The 26447-nt window shown below is 31.1% G+C and overlaps 2 protein-coding genes across 2 annotated transcripts in view; both read right to left on the minus strand.

The window, feature by feature from the left end:
- Positions 1–26447, minus strand: part of LOC123262222 (DNA-binding protein RFX2) — a 98847-nt gene that overhangs the window by 63877 nt on the left and 8523 nt on the right. Inside the window, exons 3-6 of the mRNA XM_044724372.1 lie at positions 23669–23861; positions 1141–1246; positions 972–1071; positions 747–902 (exon numbers count right to left, since the gene is read on the minus strand). Of these exons, the coding sequence (XP_044580307.1) occupies positions 747–902; positions 972–1071; positions 1141–1246; positions 23669–23861 (555 nt within the window). The remainder of the gene's footprint in view (positions 1–746; positions 903–971; positions 1072–1140; positions 1247–23668; positions 23862–26447) is intronic.
- On the minus strand, positions 12211–14520 carry LOC123262223. The gene is made up of 2 exons (XM_044724375.1): positions 14337–14520; positions 12211–14213 (listed from the first exon to the last, which is right to left on the minus strand). The coding sequence occupies exon 2, from the start codon at positions 13849–13851 to the stop codon at positions 12679–12681; it is 1173 nt and encodes a 390-aa protein (XP_044580310.1). The 5' UTR covers positions 13852–14213; positions 14337–14520; the 3' UTR covers positions 12211–12678.

Consider the following 26447-nt stretch of genomic DNA (forward strand, 5'->3'; position numbering starts at 1 on the left):
AAGGTTGGACTAATTGGTACCTGTACAGTAATCGAAAAAAAAAAAAAACGACTTTTTCGTGCTATCTGGGAATCGAACCCAGAACTCTGTGTTGGCAGCCAGAGACTCTCCCTCTACGCTATCCAAGGTAAACTAAGACCCATATCCTTTAACATTTACATAAACTCGGAGTCTAACGCTGTGCACGGCCATTAATGTGCACGGCCACTCACACTAATTGAGAGACATTCCAATTCAACTATTGTAAAATTTGCTATAGTTCTATTGGAAAGATACAGAGGCAGCACTAGAAATTTTCATTTCTTACTTTTTACAATAGTAAGATTGTATTTTTTCATGAATAAATATTATTTTTTCTTCTAAAATATTTGACAATTAATAATAGTAATAAAAGTATAGTCCAGCTTTACAATAGTTGTATCGTAAATTTTCCCAGAAATTTTTTCCCGTGTAGAATTGTCGAAATCTGGATGAATTACATAATCAAGATTTTTGAGTTAGATTTATTCAAGACTTGACAAAAATTCTTACCAGGAGTATTGGTAAAAAAACTTGACATAGATAGGAGACGTAGATAAATCGGCTAAATCTATATGCTATGAATCACAGAATTTCATTTTTACGATGCTCTAAGTGAAAAAACTTTCTAAAAGAAAAACTCAATGATATTATGCTACTGTTTCAAGAAATATTAGGTTAATTTAAAATTTCGAAAAAAACTAGAATGGTAATATTGAAAAACTCACTGCATTTTCAGTTTGCGGACTTGTTCGGCTCGCTGACGTAGAGATCAACGTGTGACTAGGTGTATCATTATCAATGATATTCTGCTGAATTAAGTAAGTACCGTTACCTTGCGATAGTATTTGACTAGCAGTTGTATTTGAACCTTGTCCTGAAACCTAAAATTTTGTCGAGACTCGAATAAGTTTGCAAGATAACAAATTTTTTAGCTAACTTATTTTTCATACCTGGGTATAAGTTACTGGTGTGTTAGCTGATGTGTAATATTGACTCGAAGAAGAAGTGTACATGGTTCCTGCTTCACCGACAGCGTAAACCGGATAAGTCCTAAAACAAGTATTAATTAAAATACATTATAGAAAGTTGAAGACGTCACATATTTGATTAAATACTAACATTTGTCCATTGGTTATATTGTAAGTTGAGCCGTCTCCTTCGACGTATTGCACATAAGTTGGATGCGGCACAGACTCGGAACCGATTGATTCACCTTCACCAGATACTAAAAAATGTTTAAAGAGTGTCTAAAGTCTTTTAACGAAATTATATCCAGCGAATAAGGTTAGAAAAATGATATCATTTATAATATTGAGAGAAAAATCTTTATATCAAAAGTTGTATTATTCGAGAGCCCCTGCTTCATCGCAGACTAGTGAAACAGTTTATTAAACCTCTTAATAATAAGAACCTTTATGTGTGTAAAGCTGACACAATCTAGGCATTAGTATCAGTGCTTCGAAAATTACTACGTAATTGATTTTTAGTGCTAAATTTGTTACTAATTAGTTACTACAATCAAGGTTTTATTTCTTGGTTATTTCCCGATTGGTTTTCGATAATGTTGGTCAATGCTAGATTGTGCCAATACTGGCATTACACTCATTAGATCATGGCTACCCACAGTCCGCATGTTGATCCCGAACTAAGACAGATGATGTTCCATCTCGTTACCGAATTTAAAACACTTGCAACCAAAAGACTATTGCCAAATTACTCAGTTACTTACATGATATCTGTGATAAGCTACTCCTAATAGAACTATTCTACGTGATAGACCGGGAATTTTCAAGCTAATTCTCACAATCTATCATTTTGATTATCTATTATTAAGTAATTCACGCATAACAATTCATATGAAAGTATTATAAGGCGTGTAGTCGTGATAAAGAATGAAATGAAGATTGTCATGATAAATTAGTTAAGGGGTTACATGGGTTTCGTGGGTTCAAAAAATCGATTTTTTTTTTTGGCTCATTGATTTCTACAACATCTCAAGAATATTGTCCTAAATTTTCAAGTCGATCCGAATAATAGTTTTGGAGATACAACCTTAGGAAGGTGTGCGCTCCAAGTCAGGTATAGAAGGGTCAGCGCGCCTCAGGTATAGTGAGCAGCTGCTCGTCTATTGTTTGTCTGTCATTGTTGTATATTACTTTCACTTCCTAAGGAAAACTAGTTTGAAATATTTTATTTGGTGATTACTTCTTGAAGCACGAGGTTCATTTGAGGTTATCTCAAGTTTCTATCATATAATTTATTAAAAACGTGGTATTATTTGTGGTTATCTAGTGTCATTTATGAAGTTGATAAACAATGCATAAAATTTCAAGAAAACAGTTAACCGTTGGAGCTCGTAGAAAAGATAGACCGAGAAAAAGGAGACAGTCCTTTGATCCTAAAGATCCGGAAACTGATGATAGTTCCTTCACGAGCACCTCAGCAAAAAAATTAAAAGGTGATGATAAAGAGCACGTGCCAGAAGAGGATACACTCCAATATGCAATCATAGATTTTGCCTTGGTTTTCTCAACTCTCTCATCGTTTGTGCGGTGTTCTAACATTATTGACGATGAAGATAAAGATCAATTGTGTAATGGTAAAGTACAATTTAAGCAATGTTCGAAATTTGGTCTGGGATATAAAATCGTAGTAGAATGTGAACGATGTGATCCAAAATATATTTTATCTTGTCAAAAAATCGGAAGAATGTATGAACTAAATCGCCGGTTCATTTTTGTTATGAGAATATTGGGCTTAGGGCTCGCCGGATGCAAGAAATTCTGCGGTTTGATGGACATAAGCAGTTCATTTAAGGAAGTACGAGCGCCAAGGCAACTTTTGATAAAAAGCTTGATTTTTACCTTTCCGCTAAGAAAATTGAAAATTTTCAAAAATCGGGAAGTTATTGGTTTTACTTGGTTATCGTTTTAAGGTTACAGCAAGCTTCCCTGACTATTCCCGCGATGGTGTCCGTACGGCTGTGTGTGTGTGTGTGTGTGTGTGTGTGTGTGTGTGTGTGTGTGTGTGTGTGTGTATGTGTGTGTGTGTGTATGTAAACCTCTAATAACTTTTGAACGGCTCGGTCGATCGGATCGAAATAGGTGGCGATTTAAAGAGTATTATTGCCATTAAATTTCGTGAAAATTTGAATCGATTCGGTTCGCTAGATTTTGAGAAATCTCAAAAATAAAATTTTTAAAAAATCGTTTTTTTTGGAATAACTTCTAAACGGCTTTACCGATCAATTCCAAAAACTAATCAGCTCTTAAGCTTAACTGTAAACCACGTGAAAATCGATTAATTCATTTAGAAATTATTGCAGTTTGAAAATTCAAAAAATACTATCCACAGATTCGGTAGAATCTGGCGCCAAGTCCCGTTCAAACGGAGCGCCAGACTACCGAGTGTGTATATACCGTAAGCAGAACGGTTTTTTGAGGTTGCATAATTTTATTAATTTTACAGACCTTTTTTTCCTTCAAGAATACTTTATAATAATATGTTACATCTTATATCATCAATATTAACTAATTATAGTTAGTGATAAATATGAATTCTATTTAAAATTCATAAAATTCACTGGCACAAACTATAGCGACCCAGATTTTTAGATTTTAACTTTTTTCTTATGGGAAACATAACCTCCCGATGATAGAAAAGTATGAAACTATAGTTAAAAAAAAGGTGGATACGCGACGGAAGCTTATGCGCTGTGAGCACGTGTGTATATTATAAATATATATATGTCGCTGTATAACGTGTTATAGGTGTGGTGCTGTAAGCGCTTAATGCATCCAACGCGAACGCACCCAAAGATATTTCACATCCTGCATTTACACATGCTGGGGTGCGTTGGAATTATTTTTACGTAAAGAATAGCTTAATGGAAATAGTTTTCCATGAAAAGAAAAATGCAGCCAACGTAATATTAAAGTTGGTACTGTAGAATAGATGAAGTAAACTAAAATCTTAGAGACTCTCACAGATGTTAATGAACTAAAGTATCTTGTCTGCATTTATTTTGTTATTTATTCACTTTTAATTTCCAACAAAACAGTATTGAAATTAAATGATCAATTTTTTGAGTTACAAAAATTATCAAGTTTTTTTCTACGATTATATGAAATATAAAGATTTTGATTGATAATTTAGTTTATTAATCTTAACCAAAGAGTATTCGCGGCTTATTTATATAAAATTTTATTAATGCAACTAGATATTGTACGAAAAATAAAGATTAATTTATTAATATTACAATTTTAGGAACATTTAATTTTCGCGGGAAAGGTACAAATTTTGAATTAAACATTTTTTTAATTACAAAAAATGTTAAGATTTTTCTTATTATAAAATCTTTAGAATTAACTATCAAACAACTTTACATGTGAATTTTTTAAAATTATTCATATTTTCTTCTAACTAAATTTTATTTAGTAACAACAGTCAATACTTAAAAGAGCTAAAATTGTTTGGGTTTGCTTTCATCAAAAAAGTCAGCTAATCAAAGTCTTAAGGTGCAATTTCATGCTGACGCTTGACGCTGGCTTAGAGCGTCAAATGAGCTTAAATTGTATATAGTTTCGACTGGAGCGCCATCTTAAATTAATGCAGCGTCAGTCAAAACTAAACATTGTTTAGTTCGTAAGAATCAGCGTCAAGCGTCAGCATGAAATTGCACCTTAAGGAAGTCCTTTCGCTCCAGATGAGTCATAACAACTGTAGTAGTAAATTTTCAATAAATTAAAATACAGAACCCATAAAAATTCCTAAAATTAAAAAATAAATAGTATATGAGGCATTAATCGTTGAAATTTTGAAAATTAAAAAAAAAATAGTTAAATACAAAAGTTAATTTGACTGTTGTAAATCAGCTGTTAGTAACCTGTTCGTGATTTGGCAACGCTTTATTTCGGTTGTTTACATTTTTATTTGCACACTATAACCTTAACCGTGTTTAACTTTTTGCAGACAGTGTAAATAAATAAATTAATTAAAAATGTTTAGTCACAAAACCATTTTTAACCATGATTTTTAAATATTAATTTCTCAATAAATATATCGGTCACTGATATATTTTATTGCAAAAAAAGAAACCTGAATATTTCGAAAATCTGATTTTTAGTTTTTTTTTACTTCATCTAATCCATGACTGATAGTATAATTCGAGAAATACTGCAAACGTCTGATTTTCTCGTAAGACTCTGAACAAATACTAACATTTAAAAATTTTATTTTTTCAAAAATTTTCCGGTAAAGTATAATTTAAACCTCAATATAAGATAAATAAGGACCTTAACTATTAGAAAAAAATTAAATTTACTCATAATTTAATATTTTTTATTTTACATTGGCGGCGAAAGGACCTCGTTAAGTAATTCTGTTCGAGCGGTGTACAGAACTACAATATCTCAGTAGTAGGTGTCTGTAAATGGCATTTCAATCGAATTGAGCGGAAGTTTTAAACGACGATATTCTTTACATAACACTTATATTAATTATGAGTTTGACGAATTGTGTTATTTCTTAACAACAATATGATAATAACAATAAATAATCATTAAAATAATAATAATAACGACAATACCAACAATAACAATAAAGATAACACTGAAAGTTGTCATAATAGTAACAATATATTAATGATGAAAATAATAGTAATAATAATATTTATCATTATTAATATTATTTTTATTAAATTATTAAGCATTAAAGTATTAAATTTAAATTTACAACTACCACTACTACAAAAAATGTTAAAATTTTTTTTCAAATTTATGTGAAATTAAAAGCTTACAATCGATAATTTAGTTTATTAATCTAAGCCAAAGAGTATTCGCGGCTTATTTATATAAAATTTTATTAATGCTGCTAGATATTGTACGAAAAGTGATACTTAAAATGATTTATATTGAAACTTTATAATCATTCAATTTCTGCGGGAAAAATACAAAATTTGAATTAAAAATTTTTTTAAAAACAAAAAATCTTAAAATATATTTTTTAATATAAAATCCCTAGAATTAATTATTAAATAACTTTTCATCTGTATTTTTCTAAATATATTTTCTTCTCATTCAGTGGCATTTATTCACTAGAGTCAATATTTAAGGACCAGTTTTTCAATCCAGGATAAAATTTTATCTAATGATGAAAATATATCTATATATTTCATATATATAAATATACTGGCAGTAATACTTTTATCCTGGATAAAATTTTATCTTGATTTGAAAAACTGGCCCTAAAAGAGGTAGAATTGTTTGATTTTGCTTTCTTCGGAAGTCAGCTGATCAAGATCTGAGTAATTCTGTTCGAGTACTGTACAGATACTACAAACGTCTTGATGATTGTAGCCTGTAGGTGGCACTACTTTTTAATTAAGCGAAGTTTGAAACGATATTTCTTACATAATACGAATATTATTTATAAGTTTACGAATTGTGATATTTACTTACAACAATATGATATTGACACTAAATAATAATGAAAATAATAATAATTATAATAACGACAATATTAACAATGACAATATGGATAATACTAAAAATATTTATAATGGTAAAAATAAATTGATAATACGATTTATTATTATTATTATCATTGATATTGTTTTTAAATTATTAAGTATTAAAGTATTAAATTTAAATTTACAACTATCACAACTACAAAAATGTAAAAATTTTTTAAAAATATATGTAAAATTAAAAGCTTACAATTGATCATTTAGTTTATCAATCTAAGCTAAAGAATGTTCGCGGCTTATTGATATAAAATTTTATCAATGCTGCTAGATATTGTACGAAAAGTGATATTTTAAATGATTTATATTAAAACTTTATAAACATTCAATTCCCGCGGGAAAAATACAAACTTTGAATTAAAAATTTTTTTAAAAACAAAAAGTGTTAAAATATTTTTTTTAATATAAAATCCCTAGAATTAATTATTAAATAACTTTCCATTCGTATTTTTCTAAATATACTTTTTTTTCATTTAGTTGTATTTATTAACTAGAGTCAATATTTAAGGGCCAGTTTTTCAATCTAGGATAAAATTTTATCTAATGATAAAATATATCTATATATTTCATATATATAAATATACTGGCATCATAATTTTATCCTGGATAAAATTTTATCTTGATTTGAAAAAATGGCCCTAAAAGAGCTAGAATTGTTTGATTTTGCTTTCTTCGGAAAAGTCAGCTTATCAAGATCTGAGTAATTCTGTTCGAGCAATGTACAGATACTACAAACGTCTTGATGATTGTTGCCTGATGGTGGCACTACTTGTTAATTGAGCGAAGTTTGAAACGATGATATTTCTTACATAATATTTATTAACCAGTCTAAATACACAACAGACTAAACGTTGTTCGAGTTCTACTTTCTTGGGATAAACCAGCTGTTCAGTGTCTGGGGAATTTTCATTGAAGATAGTGTACATTCTATAATCTCATGGTTGTTGCCAGTAGATGGCACTGTCATTCAATTCGGCGGGTTTTAAATAATCTTAATTTCTTGATAATACGTAACATAACTAAGCGTTTGATACATTGTGTCATTTACTAACAACAATATCATAATAACAATAAATAATTCTGGTAATCATAATAACAACAACAATAATAGTAATTATAATCCGAACAAAAACAGTTTCACTGTAAAAAAAATCGCGCCAAGTCCACGTTCATAAGACTATTAAGGAAAAAAAAATTTTTTTTTTCTTTACAAAAAGATATAAAATAGAAAAATGAAAAAATCAACAGACTCGATAGAGTCTGGCGCCAAGTTTCGTTCTTAAGCCAGACTACCGAGTGTGTATATACCGTAAGCAGAACGGTTTTTTGAGGTTACAAATTTTTTTTCAAATTTATTTTGATTTTTTTTCTATATGATATTTTATAATAGTAGTTCATGCTTTTTATTACGCGTATTACTTGATTATTATCAATTATCTTTATAATTTCTATTTAAAATTATTAAAAATAATCAGCACAAACTATAGCGACCCTGATTTTTAGATTTTAACTTTTTTCTTATGTAAAAAGCGGACGGCCAGAGACTAAATAATATAAGGATGCATGCTAATCTTATAATAGATGGGAAACTACAGTGAAAAAAAGATATTTGACAGCTTGCAATTACACACGCCAGGCGGCGCAAGAATAACTTTTACATGAACTATAGCTTAAAGGGGATAGTTTGCCACCGGAAATGTATTAAATTAAAATTGTCAATTTTTATTATAATTACAAAAAATACTGAAATCCAAACAAAAACAGTTTCACTGTAAAAAATTGCGCCAAGTCCACGTTCATAAAACTCATCTCAATAACATTTGCACTTTACAAAAAAAATTAGGCTCGTTTTAATAATTTTCATTCTCTGCAAAAAGATGTGAAATACAAAAAAATACCAAGAAACCGTCATAATGTTGAAAAAATTTTTAAAAAATTTGTTGAAAATTAAAAAATAAAAATTTTTATCGTACTTGGCGCGCGTCATTGAGTACCCCAAATTTTTTCAGGATAAATAAACATCCTTTTAATGCTGAGAAATTTATAAGTAAGTCAACCTATGTTATTTCATAATAAGTTTTACAAAAGTTAGGTAAAATTGACATGTCATACGCAGTTATGCAAACTACATATAAGTCGATACGCATGCATACGTTGCATCGTTGGGTCGGTTGCATTGTGAGAATTGTGTTTACTAAAAAATAAAACATATGGCCGACTAAATTGGGACAATGCGGTGTGAGTTCCAATCAAAATGTGTTAATTACAATTAAACGAAGCAATATCAAACTTTAATATTGCATAAGGTTCTTCATTAAAGATTCATGACGAAGCTGAAAAAAAATAAATCCAAAAATTTTATATAATTTCAGATTTCTTGAACACACCACCATATTGACAGTTGTTCTCACTAAAGATCTAAAAAAAATTTTAAGAACGGGTTTTTTTACTAAAACTGATAATTAATACACTAAGCAATGTTTTCAATGAGTTCAGTATCCTTGACTAACGAAATCTATATAAATATATAATATGATTATATATATACAAGCGAAATCGAATTTTCTTGAGTTGAAATTCTTCCGAAAAAAATTGGGGTACTCAATGACGCGCGCCAAGTACGATAAAAAATTTTTTTTTTTATTTTTTAATTTTCAACAAATTTTTTTTCAATTTTTTCAACATTATGACGGTTTCTTGGTATTTTTTTGTATTTCACATCTTTTTGCAGAGAATGAAAATTATTAAAACGAGCCTAATTTTTTTTGTAAAGTGCAAATGTTATTGAGATGAGTTTTATGAACGTGGACTTGGCGCAATTTTTTACAGTGAAACTGTTTTTGTTTGGATTATCTTAGCTTATAACGACAAATCTAAAATGGTTGAGATAAAATTAAAACTTAAAAAGGAATTTGAGATGAGTGATTTGGGTGAACCAAAAGAATTTCTGGGAATTTCAATACATCGAGATAGACAAAGTCGAAAAATCATTCTTAGTCAGGAAAAGTATATAAGTAGAATCTTAGAAGAATTTAATTTTAGTGATATGAGTCCACAGAGAACGCCTATGGTTACCACTCAGGTAATTAATAGAGAAAGAAAGCTGAGAGAAGAAAATATAAATGATGATGTGTTAATTACTACTGAAACAATTAAAAATGTTCCTTACAGAGAAGCGATTGGTAGTTTGCTATATTTGGCCGGGGCAACTCGACCAGATATATCTTATGCGGTTAATGTATTAAGTAGACGTCAAATTAATCCAACTGAAAGCGATTGGCGGATGGTTGAAAGAGTGTTCAGATATCTGAAAGGAACCAGAACCTTAGGATTAAGGTACACTGGTGAGCGAAATGATATACAAGCATACTCTGATGCGAGCTTAGCAGATTGTAAAGGATCTCAAACAACTTGTGGGTATGTCATAAAATTGTTTGGTGATACAATCACTTGGCGGACTCATAAACAACCATATGTAGCACTGTCTACGTGTCAAGCAGAGTATGTAGCAATGAGTGAAGCGTGTCAAGAATTGATAGCTATAAGTAATTCACTTAAATTAATTTTGGACAGAATATTTTATCCCATAAAATTGTGGTGTGACAATTAAGCTGCCGCGTCGTGTGCGAAAACTAGTGGGAGTAATAAATTAAGACATATGACAGAGATACGAGAACATTATGTAAAAGAATGTGTAGCGCGAAATTTTGTTGATGTTGAATGGATCCCGTCAAAGAATCAGGTTGCTGATATATTCACAAAACCTCTTACGTTTGACCTACATAAATACTTGACTGATAAATTAATGAATGCTAAAATAGATCAATGTTAAATTATTAACTATTCTATTTCAGGAAAATAAACTCAAAGACTCACCGGATTGCCATTGTATTATTCCGCCTTAGTAATATTAATTGAATAATTATTATCATTATTAGTAGCCATAGATATGTAACTTTTATATATTAAGAAAATCTATGTATTTTATATGAATCATTGTAAAATGGTGAAAGACGGCTAGACGGGAGGGAGTGTTGGAAGTAACGCCTAACCGTCTTACCCCATGAGTAGTGGGAAGGTCATGTGATGTCATGATCCCTGCTTGAGTTGAGATTAGAGAACTGTACCACCACTTACTTCCGATTGAGTTTTGGTAACGTGCGGATGCACATATTAATAAATACTCTTAACTATTAATTGTTATTGTTTATTTAAAAGGCCCTACCTAATTCTAACAATTACATATGCTTTTATATAATTAGATATGAATCATATATAATGATATATAGATTTTTTACTTGGGTATGCCTTTATATGAGTACATAAGACTACTTATGTGCTGGTAAGAGTATGAGTATATCAGACTATATGAATCCATATCAAGTCATATCAACCCTGATCAGGGATTTTTTTTTCAAGTTTATCAAAATATATATAACTTTATAAGGTTATATCAGGGCATATCAGGACCTATTAAAAAATAATGTAAAATTAGATATGAGCATATCAAGCTATATCAAGTCTGATATAGACATATCAAATTGATAAGCCTTGATCAGGCCTGATATGGCCAATTTTCATATCAGGCCATATCAGGATATATAAAAAATTAAATATGGACATATCAGATCATATCAGGCCAGATATGAACATATCAAAAATTTTTATATGGCCTTATCAGCTCATATCAAGCCTGATCAGAATATTTTTTCACGGGTCTATATATTGAGAAAAATCATAAAGTTACTGCTCTCCCCTTACCGCGCTAGAGTCGATACCTATCCCCACCCCGCCTAGCGCTCGTACTTCCTTAACATAGGTATTGAAACAATAGTAAACTAATAGAATGGCAAGTAGTCGATTGTCAAGTAACTTTTCAAGTCGCTTACATTTCAATTTATAATTACTATGAATATCTATATTATATTAGCCCACAGAAATTATACAATTTCACTCATCCAATTGAATACTGGTTCAAAAATAGGGAGGGTTTTGTAGGGTTTTTAGAGGAGAAGGGGAAGGGAATCAGATAACATTAGATTCTAGAAAAGACTCAAATTTTTTAAAAATTATAAGCGATAAAAAAATTGTTACTTAAAAAGTTTTTTTATCAGAAGCTATTAGTTTAACGCTTTCAGTGACAATAAGTATAATGTAGAGCTTAAAAAAACTACATTTATTTTTTTTTTTATCTCCGCCTGACAAACAGTTCATAAGTTATTAACAATGCCGCTTTTGCGTCATTTTACTAACATTTATAAACAAATAATACCTTGAAAGCCACACTTACTATAAAAATACTTGTAGTATAGAAAGTTTGGTCAAAGTTAACGTTAAGTTCACTCCAAAACTTGTACAGTAAAACTTATATAAGGTAAAAGCCCCAGTATATGATCATGTACCAGTATATGATCACTCCATGTATTTGTATATCTATATTCGCAAATATAGGTATACAAATACATGGAGTGATCATATATTGGTACATGATTATATATTGGGGCTTTTACCTTACAATTTTGTTGAAGGTTTTAAAATAGAAAATAAATTATTTTGTTTCTTTTTTTTAAACTTCCTTTAATAGACTATACATTATATTTTATATAAGTATTCATATTATGTAAATATTTATATCATATAAATAAATATATTTACTTTGCGTGTATTGTTAATAACAAATTGATAAATAAAAATTTCTTTATCATATAAAATCACATATTTAAATGAACTATATTGCATTCGTTATGTTAAGCAGTTCTTGAAACTCTACATCACTTACTTTTTCAGTGTCGTTTTTAAAATCATACATGTGTACCGTATCTGCTCAGTATTTCTTTAGTGGGCACAAATAAAGTGCACTGTTCGTAATCTCGTTTTAGTGAAAATTTAACCATCATAATACTCTGAACCATTTCTAGTGCTAACTTGTTCCTTAATTTATACTTTATCACAGCATATATGGAAAATGCTCTCTCAACATCAGCATTTGAAATGGGAGTAGTTAACAGTGCTAAAGCAAATTTAGAAACATTTTCAAATCTTCTATTACCGCCTGAATCACGATCCTCGTAAACTTCTGACCAAAATCATACTGTTTCATTCGTATTATCCCACTGTTTATGAGATAACATGTTCTATTCTTTGATAATATTATCTTTTGATCCATACAATGATTCCCTAGTGAATTGTTCCAACAATTTGGATAAATCAGGTTTTATCTGTGATGTAGCGTAAGTCGATGTCAAGACATTCATTGATTTCAATATAGAAATATTTATAGGCAATTGTTCCTGAATTTCAGTACATAGTTTCACTAAAAAATCTTTGCACCGAGCTCGAATATTAGATATTTCATTTGATGGCACTGATTTAGCTGCTTGATCAAAGTTGTATCCAAAAAAAACTGATGATGTATGTATTAGATAGTCTTGAAATTTAAAATTAACTAGATCGTCGTCCTTAATTTTCGGCAGTTGAGATGGAACCACAATTTTCTGCAGAATACTCTTATATAACAAAAATAAGTCTTCTAGCAGTTTAAATATTTCAACGTTACTACTTTGAAATAGCTTATTTAAATTAGTTAATAATTCTAAATTTGAATGCAAAAAAATCATAAATAATTTATACGCTGGACAAACCATAATATCATATAAGTACTGTGCTTGTAAACATTTGTCATTATTTTTAGCTAATTCAAATAGTAGTTTTAACTCTTTCCATTGCTCTAAAATAGTATTAATTGCAGAGTATCTAGCCAACCACCGAGTCCCGCTCAGACCAGCAATTTTTTTCGGATCCTTTTTAGCTTCATCACCATTCATGACTTTATAAAGTTTTTTATAATCATCCTTACGATTTGGACTATTGGAAAACCAATTGTGAGCTTCTCTGACAAGATATTCTAGTTGGCGAGGTAATGTTTCTGCAGCTTTTTCAGCGCACAAATGGAGAGAGTGACAGATACATTTGATAATTACAATATCAGGTACTTCTTGTCTCAAAAGCGATGAAACAGAATGGTTCACACCGACCATCACATTTGCACCATCAACTCCAATACCGACTAAATTTTTTAAAGAAAGTCCATCAGCTTCTAATTGTAATTTTAAAGCCGAATGAATACCATTAGCAGTTGCGTCAACTATTTTTACAATACGATAAAATGTAGTCAATAATTTTTTCTTTTTAAAAGAAAAATATCGTACCATTATGCATAGAATTTTTTCAGTCGATATATCAGTGCTTTCATCAATAATAAGTGAGTAGGGAGATTCCTTCATATCATTCACTAAGTCTTCGAGCATACACGGGCCTAAAATATTTTTTATAAGTGCTGCACACTTGGTTCGATGCAATTTCAACTTACTAAAAACATCCGAATCCGGTTCAATTTTTTTCAACAATTCTGTCAAGTGATCAACTGTGATAATTGATGTATGTTCTGCTATAAATGCGGCTAGTTGAAGTTCAGCAACTTTAACTTTATTGTTAGGAGGTTTTATCACGTTTATTGGACGACATAATTTTGCTTGTTTATCAACAGCATTTTTATGTTTAATTGATATCGCATGCTTGCCTAAATCTTTTTTATGTGCTACTAAAATAGTACGGCAATATTTACAATAAGCTTTTTGACAGTTACCAGTAGGATCAGGAGCTATCCAATCTAAAACAATATTGAAAAAAAGTATTGTTAATAAAAAAAAATCTTTTAATTGTGTAACTAAATAAAACATACTTAAGATTATGGAAAATGCTTTAAAAATTATCGAAAATATAACAAACTAACCTTTTAAGTTTTCGTCTTGTTCCCATTGCTTCGAATATTTTTGAGCTTATTTTTTTTCTTTAAAACAATTTGTTTTATTGCTCATATCAACTATTTGTGTTATAATAAAGCTGCAGTTATTATATACGATATATTTAAAAAGTAAAACTTGATTTTTACTAGACTAAAAACATGTCAACGTTTAAATGTCAAAATCCACTGGGTATCATATACTATAATATAGGTGCGTAAATCTATAGCTATAGTACATCTACAATAAGTTTGTAATGTATATAGGCATAACTCCCGAGGGCTCTACTTATACTTTGCTTTAGTATATATATACTTTGAAAATGTTCTTTTAAAAATTAATAATTGAAGAATTGTTATTTTTTATTAATTTTTTATATTAAAATATATTTTCTGACGAATTAAAAATTCCCAAAAAAATACCCTAAAAAAATTTATCCCCTAAAACTTTCTCGCTATTTGCAAAATACCCCTAAATTTAGAGGAAAATCCCCCAAGTTGGCATCACTGTCTGGTAGTGAGCTTGGCTCGTAACCAGACTCTTCGGGTCAACTCCCCGGTTAAACCATAAATTATTGATTTTTTTGTCACGTCAGTAGTAAAAAATTTTTACTGTGCTTCGTTTTTTTACCGATAAATTACCTACCGATGTAAAAAAGAGACAAATTCTGATAATCTGCCATATCAATAAGTATTTTCACTCATTTTGTCCAACTTCACTAAAAGTTCACATCAAGACTTTTACTACAAAATTTTGATAAAAGTTAAAGTCAATTTCCGGCCCTAGATTGTATAAAAGTTGGATTGCAATTTAATGTTAACTTTTATGATTGGATGGCTATCAGGGTATAGCTATCTGAAAAATTATCAGATCCCTTTGAAATATTAACTGCTTATTATTGACATAAAAAATAAAATTTTGAGATTTAATAGGAATTTTTTACTTAAAAATTTGATTTTTTAAAGCCCAAAATATGATTTGACGTTGCAGATCAAAACTTCACTATCTAATTATGTTACTAGACTTGAATATAACTTACAATCCGGAATAGCGTTGCCAAGGAATTGTGTATTATAAAAAAATCAATTTATTAAGTTCCCGCTATGAAAATTACTGATTTTCGAAAAATCCGGAAGTTATTGTCTTTTCCGTAATTAAAAAAAAAAAAAAAAAAAAAAAAAAACGGATATTCACAATATCTCGACGTTTCGAGGTCCAAAGAAGCTATTCTGGGTAATTTGACGATGACGTCCGCGCGCGCGTGAGAGAGTGAAAAAAAAGCACGTGGCTCTAGTAGTTCACTGTAATCGAAATGATGATCGACGGCCAGCGAACTTCTGCGATCTGTGGATTCAAGACTCTTGAGTGTCCAAATTTTTTGGTTCAGCAACATTTCAACGGTAACAGTTCAATCACAACATTGTAACCGACGACTTTTCAACCGAACGACCCTGATAGCCATGTAGAATAAAAGTTGGCTTTAGATTGGACTCCAAGTTATGAAAAATTTACGACTGAAATCTAACTATAGTTTGATTCAAGATCTTGTATTTGCTTCGAGGGTAACAGCGCAAGCGCCATGGGTGACGCTTCGAAGAACTTCATTCCCAGTTTTCTTTATTATGAAGCACGTGGTCGTATATATTTACATGTATTCTTATGAAATAAAAACTGGTTAATTATTTTGATTAAAGCATATAAATAAATTATAAAGCGTATCAATAAATTATGGATTCAAATCAGAGAGAAATTTATAAGTGCTGTGCAGAAAATTGTAATAATACGTCAAGAAATAGTGAATATAAATTCTACAGTTTTCCATCTGCCAATCCACACTTTCCTCATAAAGTTCAGAAGCGTGAATTGTGGTTGAAAGCATTAAAAAAATTTGAGTAAGTACAAAAATTAAATACAATATTTATAAGAACACTTTCAAAGATTAGATAATAGATAATTAATAACTGTAAATATTTATTATATTTATTTATGGCTCCATTATTTTAATAAAAAATTGTAGGCCAGACGGATCAGCTTGGACTCCGAAAAAACGAAGTAGAATTAGTAGTTTCCATTTTGCTGGAAACAAACACCACGATCATCCAAGACGTCCGAGTTTTACTCCAACTATTTTCGACTATTCCACAAAAACATCAAGGAGAGCAATATCTTCAGTTAATCGGTAACTAATTTTTTATTCAATAAAATAAAAAAATTGCTCAAATGTACGATTATTATTTAAAAAAATTTTTTTCAGTTTTCAAAGAATTTTAAAAAGAAGTATGCAAAATTCAGCTACTTCTGAATCACAAATTAAGAAATCAAAAATTTCAAGTGCTCAAGAACTATCTGCAAATTTAAATATACAAGATGGGAATTCTTCTGCTGGTGACCCGACAATTTGTGATGTTGAAACTAACGTTAATTTTTTATCTGATGACGATGATAACACAGATAATTTTTTAAAAAACAATACTACGTTTATTCGTATCAAGCATTATAATTCAAATGTCTGTGATGCAGAAACACAAATTTACATACCACGAGGAGACAAAGTTAATTGTAAATCAAGTACAAATGAGACTATTAAATGTGCGAAAGCTACTGAAACATGTACATCAGGGTTTCATGGCTACTCTTCAGTAAAACATGCAGTTGACGAAGTACGTGACCTATGTGGAGTTAGCCTTGAAACGTTCAAACTTTTTTTAAAAATATTACTTAGACAAAAATTTGACAATCGACAGAAAGTGTCTATGGAAGATCGTCTTTGTATTTTTTTAATCAAAATGCGAACTGGTCTAACATTCACGGCACTAGGTGCTTTATTCAGGTTACATCGAACGACGGTATCAACTATTTTCACTGACACTTTGGTATTTATTTATTTATTTATTCAAAAATTTAGACCCTGAAGCCGAAGCTCCCTAAGGGCCTTACATTAATTATACAAATAATCCTAGCATTCATACAATCCACAAGGCGCGAAGACATTTAACATTAATAAAGATTATTTCAAAATGATAATAACAATTATAATTATATTGTGAAATAAAATAGAATATGTGAAATAAAATAGAATATGTGACGTTGACTCAAAGCAAATAATTAAAGAGTTCTGTGAGATTCATTAATTAATTAATTAAATAAAAATATTGTTTATATATCGTCTCTAGATAAGAAGAATGCATAACATTTTGATCTGAATTCACTGTAATCAGTGATTTGCACAATCTCCTCCTGTAACTGATTCCAAACTCTAACTGCCGTGACCAAGAATGATTTATCATATGTTACTGTCCTAGCATATGGTAAGCTAAGCACATCTGTCTGTCTATCTGATCGCACCCGAACTGATGTTAATACGCTGAAGCCGTGCATCAATATTCCATCGTAATGTAACCGCAGCATCTTAAAGACTGTGCAAGCAATCAAAAAGTCACGTCGGCCTGACAATGTCAGCCAGCCAAGTGATCTTCTGCTAGGAGTGATATGATCATGCCTTGCTATTCCCACGAAAGAATATTGTCCAAAATAACACCCAGATATTTAACATTGTTTGTGTAATCAATGACTACGTTATTAATCACAATCTTCCGCGCATTGATACAAGCATGATCATTTACATGTTGCGGACTTCCAAAAATAATTGCATTTGTTTTTGCGGCATTTAATCTTAAGAAATTATTTTCACACCACTCGACTATACGATTGACCTCAACATTTAATTTTAACACTGCTTCATCCACATCAGACATTAGGCATGTAATGTATATGACCAAGTCGTCCGCATAAAACAGATGTTTGCACTCCATTTGCAGCCCTAGAGGTGTGATAAATAATGCAAATAAAAGCGGGCCAAGCACACTTCCTTGCGGGACGCCACTTACAGAACGCAGCTAAGAAGACAAACAATCTCCACTTCGAACAGCTTGTAATCTGTTAGTCAAATAGAAACGAAACCATGCAAGTACTTCTGGTGAAAAATTAAGATCTTTGAGCGATGACAACAACAATATATGATCGACACAGTCAAACGCCTTACTGAAGTCGAAGAAAACAGCAATAGTGACCTTATGGCCATCAATTGCTAGGCGAATGTCATCACATAGGCGTACAATCGCAGTTTGTGTATTCATACCTTCTTGGAAACCTGTCTGGAGTGGATCAAGTAAATTATTCAATCTGACATGGCGAACAATCTGATCATGCACACAGCGCTCCAAGACTTTTGACAAAGGGCACAAGAGAGAAATTGGTCGATAATTATCATAAGATTGAGGACATCTCACTTTCGGTATTGGCAACACAATTGATTTCTTCTATTGTTCTGGAAAATGACTTGTCCTCAATGAAAAATTGAACAAATTAACAATCTCAGGTACGAGAAATTGCTGAAGTACTTTATAATATTTCATAGAGAGACCATCTGGACCAATCGCTGAAGTAGTTATCCTCTTCATATTACGCACAACATCTTCCTCTGTTACTTCCCTGAAGTAGAACTGATTTGGAGTAGTACTAACATTATCGTATACATATTGACAATTAGCAACATTGCGCCCGAAACTGGTATATTTAGCTGGTGCGTGTAAAAATTTTGTTTCGTGGCCAACTAAAGAGACAATCCGTGCAATGATGCCCGATGTTTTCAAGGACTCTTATAATAATTGCCGAGTAATTATTGACTGCACAGAATTTCATGTTGAACAGCCATCAAAAATTAAACATCGAGTCCAATTCTATTCCCGATACAAAAAAGGATCCCGTTTAAAAGTTTTAGTAGGTTGTACTCCGTCCGGACACATATCTTTTGTTTCACGGTGTTATGGTGGTAAATCCACAGATGCTAAAATAACAAGTACTTGTGGTTTTTTGGACCTGCTCGAGCCTGGTGATTTGGTACTCGCTGATAAAGGGTTTCCACAAATCAAAACTCTCCTCGAAGAAGACGAGAAAGGAATATTGATGGTTATGCCACCTTTTTTGTACAATAAAACATTTACAGCAGAACAAGTAGAAGAAACATATCAAGTTGCGAGTGTGAGGATTCATATTGAACGAGTCATGCAAAGAATTCGTACATACAAAATTGTTGATAAATTTACAATCGATTTGCTACCTTATAGTGATGCGATAGTATTCATGTGCTGCGTTTTAGTTAACTTACAACCTCCAATCATTAAAGTTGAAGAAGTGGAAGAAGGTGAAGATTACTTCAAAAATATAACAAAAGTAGGAAAGTAATAAAATTTATTAGATATACATATTATGTTATTATTTTAAAAACAATTGATAATAAAATTTTGTAATAATCATTTTTAATGACAAGTAAGGCACATATCTTGAATTTAAATAAACAATTAATAATATATACTTTTTTATATTATTTATAAAATATTTTCTTTTTGAGCCTGGCAATAGCCTGGTCGGTTCGGTGCCCGCTTTTCGAAAGAGTGAGACCCGGGTTCGATCCCGGCACGCACCAATATTTTTCAGTGATTATAAATAAAAATATGTGCGTTATGTTGCCAGCCTCTGGAGGTGGCAGAGATAGCCGGGCGGCACACGTCTGACTTGGGCGATCACCCATTTAAGCAACAACTTGAATGAGTGATCACTCTAGTCAGCGTTGGCTAGCGCGAGGGCCTACCCTTTGGAGACCAATTAAATAAATCACATTGATCCAAACCAACAACATACATCTGCACTTGACATTGAGTGTAATAGATGTTACTTTTTTTAAGACTAGTTCCATTTTCTTCTAATTGTAAGTATTTAACATTAAATTTATTATTTTTTTCATCGTAGATAGGTTTTGATGAACACGTGGAAGGACACTTAATTTCTAAAACTTTAATTGCTTCACCGTTTTTTACGACGATGCCATCAACACTGGCACACAGCCATGATTGCAATGGCTTAACAAATAAGCCGGTAGATATTACGTCGACATCGTATTTTTGTACATAATCTGCAACAGCTTTCTTTTCATTTTTGATACCATATTCCATTGCTTTAGTTATTGTTCTTGAACCATTTATTAAATTGTAAGCTAAGGTTTCACTGTCTTTCTTTTTGTTAGTCTTAATCGAGTGAGTTTTTTGAAAAGTACTGATTCGACACTTTCTCGAAGAAAACCACTCATCCGATCCACTCTGCTTCTCGGTATTTAAACACAACTTCATTATTTGGTAATCATACAATTTAACATTAAAATTATAATAATCATAAACTTTTACATATTTAAAAATGATATCACATGAATAAAGTCTACTTTGCTTCGACTTTTGGAGTAAACTAGCAATCAATTTCAGACTAATACTCTTCTGTACATCAATAATAGCTTCATCACATAAATCTTCTAGAAATACCCTTACAGCTGTTCTCATAGCATATTCTTTCTCATATTTTAAAACAAGTCGAAATGAACAATTTATTTTTTCCAATTCCGAGTACTGAACATCGTAAAGAGGTTCATAACTTTTTTTGAAAATAAAATCATCAGTAACTAATAATGGCTTCGCAAAAATTTCTTTTGCAAGCTGACTAGTAGATGGCTTACCCCAACTTTGTTCTTCAGAAGTTTTTGAGTCACCAGTATGTTTATTTATAAAATCAATTAGTGCATAAATGTGTTTGCATTTTCCACATGCTTGAGATATGCATGTGCAAGTCCGTTGGATTACATGTCTAGCAGCATCTAACTGAAAAAATCATTTTTTAATTAAAATATTATTTAATTTTAATATGTTAATTATTAAATATATAAACCCTACTTACTTGTAATTCAACTTTATACGGAGTTTCTGAGACACTAGTCTGTCTAAAAACTTTACATTTTACTTTGGTAGGTTGATCATGAAATTTTATTTCTTCTACATCCACAACATTTACTTCACTTAATTTTTTACCATTGACTATCTTTTGTTTATTAAAGTCAATTGAGTGAGTGATTTTTTCAAATCCAACTTTGATTATTTTATTCATCTTAAAATTGCATTCAGGTTAACCAGCATTCGCATACTCCAAACTCTTTTTTGACAGCTAAGAAAATTTAATTTTTCTAACTGTTTTTTTTATTATTTACTTATATTTAATTTGTGATATTTGGCCACTAACATTTAGACTTATAGATAATAATTATTTACATATTAATATTTTTCTATCAAATACCCATTGTTTGCATGCATAAACACTGGGAGTGAAGTTATTTTTGTCGCCACGGATGGCGCTGCGTACGGTTGCCCTCGGAGCCAATATGTAAACCTCTTATAACTTCTGAACGGCTTGGCCGATTTGATCAAAGTTGGTGTAATTCAAAAGGTCTTCGCCAAACTTAAATTTCCTGTAAATTGGAACCAATTCGGACCAGTAGATTTCGAGAAATTGCAAAAAAAGTGAAAAAAAAAGTTGTTTTTTTTTTTTTCATTTTTTCGAAATATCTCCGAATTGGCTGAACCGATCGACCTCAAAATCTAGTCAGCTTTTAACCTTAAAAATCCACATCTATCGCCACCAAGTGCGTCAGAATCGGTTGATGTGTTCGTGAGATATCGTTGTCGAAAAAAATCGAAAAAAGTGTTTTTTTGTAATAACTCCAAAATGTTTTATCAGATCATTTTTTTATTTCAAATTTTTTTTAGAGCTCAGAAAACTACATAGATCGCCGCCAACCACCTGAAAATCGGTTGATTCATTCGAAAGTTACAGCAGTTTGAAAATTTAAAAAATCGTGTTTCATCGAACTATGATAAGACTTTTTCATCGCGGTTGGCACCATTCGAAAGGGCTTGACCAAACTTAAATTTTGACCATAATTTGGACCGATTCGAGCCAGTAGATTTTGAGAAATCTCAAAAAAACTGCAAAAAAAAATGTTTTCAAATGTGGTTTTTTTTTAATAACTTCCAAACGGCTATATCGATACATTTCAAAAACTAATCAGCTCTTAATATTAAAAAACCACGTCGATTGCCTTTAGCCCAGTCGAAATCGGTTAATTCGTTCATGAGTTATCGTTAACGAAAAAAATCGTTTTTTCGTAATCACTCCAAAATTTCTTGTTCGATCAATTTAAACATTGAAACACTAAATTTTTGCTTTTCTTAAAAATTTAACTACTTAGACCACTAAACCTCGCGGATAAGAAAATAGTCGTCTAAGCTTCTAAAAATTGGGATTCGCTGCTCTGGAATGTTCCGCTTCCGTGAACAAATGAATGTCTTTGGTTTTAACTTATTTTACCAAATCTGGACAGAAGTTCTCACGCGTGTCAGTTAATTTATTTTACTTACTTACAATATTACTGCGGTGATTATTCTGCCTCCTTGATTGACCCTTTTGATTGAATATAGATAGTCGTAGTAAATAGATAGTGGTATTTTCAGTAATGATGTGTGTATAGCGGTAATTACAATAAACTTAACTTTATTACACAAAATAAGCACTTTTAATATAAACTTGTGATATTTCGGTAACGTAACTTAACAATGAAATAGAATACTTGTAATAATAGAAAGAATATTATTTAATATTAGAAATATGATAAAGAATTAGTAGTAAATTATGGTGAACTAGAAATTTAAATAGCGCGCTACGCGCGCGCTTTACTTTCGACCAATGAGGAATCAGGTCCCATTTTTTTGCGAGTTTCGACTATTGACTAACTTCACACTCTTATCTATTTTTATAGTAAGGATAGTCACCTAATAGTAGTAATAGAGAATATTAGATTACTTAGAATAATTAACAATAAACTTTTATGAATTTTAGTGAGTTTTGGTGAGTAATCACCTAATAGTGGTAATAGAGGTATGTTAAATTGACAAAGAAAAATCTAGCGTGGTGGTTGACACCGGGGGATAGATCGAAATGTCAATCAATGATCGGGTTTTGAGGTTCGCAACTGATTTTCCCCTCTTCATGTCGTCCTGTGACATCACGGGGGCTACACATTAATTTAGCTAGTGTCGGTAACGAAAATTTCGGGTGGTAGTTCGCTAGGCTGATAAAATCGGCTTTGGCCGAATGGGCTTTTTTTGTTGCTAATTGTTTGGTTCAATTAATATTTTATTGATTAATTATTTTTCGAAGTACTGATAACAATGCTGGACTGTAATAAAGCTAATTTTACAAACTTGATTGTTAGTTGTGATGTCAAATTCATATCTCAGTCACCCTTTTATACGAATAACAAAAAATATACGATTACAAAGATTACTATGATAGTAGAAAAATCATCGTAGATATATAAAAGCAGGGTGTATTCTAACATATTTAAATTCATAAAAATTGAAATCCAACTATTGATTTAATACCATACCTGTTACGGTAATATAATGAGGTGAACCACTAACGATTCCACTGGTAGATGAAGATGCTGCGTCCGAATTTAGAAGGTTATGTTGACCTGAATGAGTTGTGTTCACTACTACTTGAGCTGTCACGTGAGCAGATGTTCCAGATGAACCATTCGATGAATCCGCAGCAGTTTCCAAAGGATCTTGTACTACGAGCTAAAATAATTAAATAAGATAGTTTGTATTCATAATTTTTTCCACTCACAAAATTTATTTTAATTTTGCCTCTACATTTTTACAAAGAAAAATATTCACAATGAGGACTAAGAAAGAAATATTAGAAAAGCGGCTTCGATTTAGACTCAATATTCTATAGTTATTATAATAAAAAACAATAATAATCATAATAATGATAATATAGTCCAAGATCCCAGAGCGATCTGACATAACTTATTTTCACATGGATGAAACCTTAACTACTCAGTAACGTCTAGTGTGCTTTGAATACCTGCGTACTTGTGAAGCTTGCTCTGTGACACCTGGGCAGGTACCAGGTGAGAAAGGTAACTAAAAATAAGAGTTATCTAACTTAAATTAGTATGGCTGATCTTTATATATATTTTGTAGAATATTATTCTAAACTAGTATCATAAAGTGTCAGACACTTTTCATGGACCAGAGCTTTTGTCAGAGGCTTTAAAGCTCGACAAAAAATTAATGAACTTTACTTATTTTTACACGTCTGATTTTTAAATATGTTATTGAAGTAACTATTACAAAGTTATATTTCATCAGTCAGACAAATTCGAGTGACCAAACATCTCTTAAACACAAAAATTATTCAACCGTGAGTGCGAGCATGAGAGCATAAAAACTGCGTCGAGTGCTTTTTTAAAAAAGAAAATCGAACGACGCATTCAAAAGTTATAGTCGTTTAATAAATACTGTAAAAAACGGTGTTTAGAGCTTGAAAAGCTCAAATATTAACCAAAAAAACACATTTTGAGGCGCTTCAAATTCTAACTTAGCGGAAAGTTCTAGGGTTGGCCTGCGTGGTCAACCGATTTCCAGATTTTTTATTTTCGTATAAACATAAATATGCCCCGCGGATAGAATTGTAAGCATCGATATTATTTTAATTTGCACAGATTCTAAATTCCATCGAATTAGCCTGTACCTTTTATCCATGTGATTTTTCTAGCTAATATTCATTGTAACTTTCAATGTGCAATCATTATAACGTTTCCGTGGCTGTTTTACAAAAATGAATAATAATTGACATAAAAAAAAAAAATTTTAAATGAGCATTGAAAGTTTCAGTTAAAATAATGGTAGGTCTCATAATTGAAGTTGAAATTTGCTTAGCTTAAAGTGTGACGAATTTTCTGTTAACTAAAATTTTCTCCGTGACATCAATTTTTTATAGAAAATTAATTGTACATGTTTTTTATGAATTCTATTGAAATAAGTAGCCAAATTTCTTTTCCACATCTCAAGGACTCGGAAAATGCATTCATTTTAATCTGTTACATTCCCGCGATCCCGCAATAAGAACAATTTATAAATGATGTAATCAGTAAAAATAATATGTATATAAAATTCTTAGTCCCTTGACTGAATTACTACATGTAATGTTAAGTTTTGGAAACCTTACAATGACTTTTTTCTCGCTGCTAAAGAGACGCTTATTGTAAGGAAATTTCTAGTAAATGTTATTGAATCTCAATAGACATGTCCTAAATTTCATGTTTCAAAAAGTCCCAATTTATAAACAGCAATATTTTTAGTAGATTTCATAGAAATCGAACTATTTTATTTTACGGAACCAATTATCATAACCAAACACACGATCAGCGTATAAATATAAATTTTCTACACTTAGTTCACCCGACATAATTAGCTTCTTTCTTAAACTTTTTTAAATGACGTTAAATCAATCAAATATTAAGGTTACGTAATAAAAACAAAAGAAAATCATATTAAAAACAAATTAATGAAAAATAAGTGTCTTTTGTTTTTATTAGCGGGAAAAAATGTATATAAAAGTAAATCGTAAAAAAAATGAGAAAGAGTTAATAAAATCCAAAAAATAAGTAGCCTATAACCATATACAATTCATCCCGCGTCGAATGGTCCTAGTCACATGTCGATACGTTCAGTAGTTTTGGCGTGATTGACGGTCTACGAAACCCCATTTTCATTATATGTATATAGATATATAACCTTTTAAACCAATGCTAATTTAGATCCTTACTCGACTAAATATGAGATAAAATGATAAAATTCGGTATGAATTCCGACACAAGGGTCAATGCAATAGATAGATTTTTACGAAATCTACCTAATAGCTTTTAGGTTATTCAAAGGGAATGTTATACTAAAGTTTGGCGCTAATTATAAGTCAAATACATAAAATAGAACACGAATAAGAACTGTTTTGTTACATGAGGTCGGCTGAATCCCGTGCGTCCGCTACGTAATTATTTCGACGTGTCCTCAACGGGTTAAAATAGTGGTATAACCATGTCTCTTCGAGCTCAAGAACGTTTTAATTCGCTCTGTGCACCTGGGCGAAGCATACATATGCTACTTTGAAAGCAAGTAAGTATTGTGTAAATATATAGTGCCATGAGCCTCCAAAAACGCTCGAGCCCCTATTTTGGTGGCACTGTCAGTATGCATGAATACACTAATACTGTTAATGCAGGAGTGTTAGAATCTTAGCTCCGTCCACGCGCACAGAGCGAATAAGTGAAATTTGGAGCACTTTGCATTTGAAATTAGCGGGGTTGCAGGGATGGC

This window comes from Cotesia glomerata, linkage group LG3 (assembly GCF_020080835.1).
Source record: "Cotesia glomerata isolate CgM1 linkage group LG3, MPM_Cglom_v2.3, whole genome shotgun sequence".
NCBI classification, from domain to species: Eukaryota; Metazoa; Arthropoda; class Insecta; order Hymenoptera; family Braconidae; genus Cotesia; species Cotesia glomerata.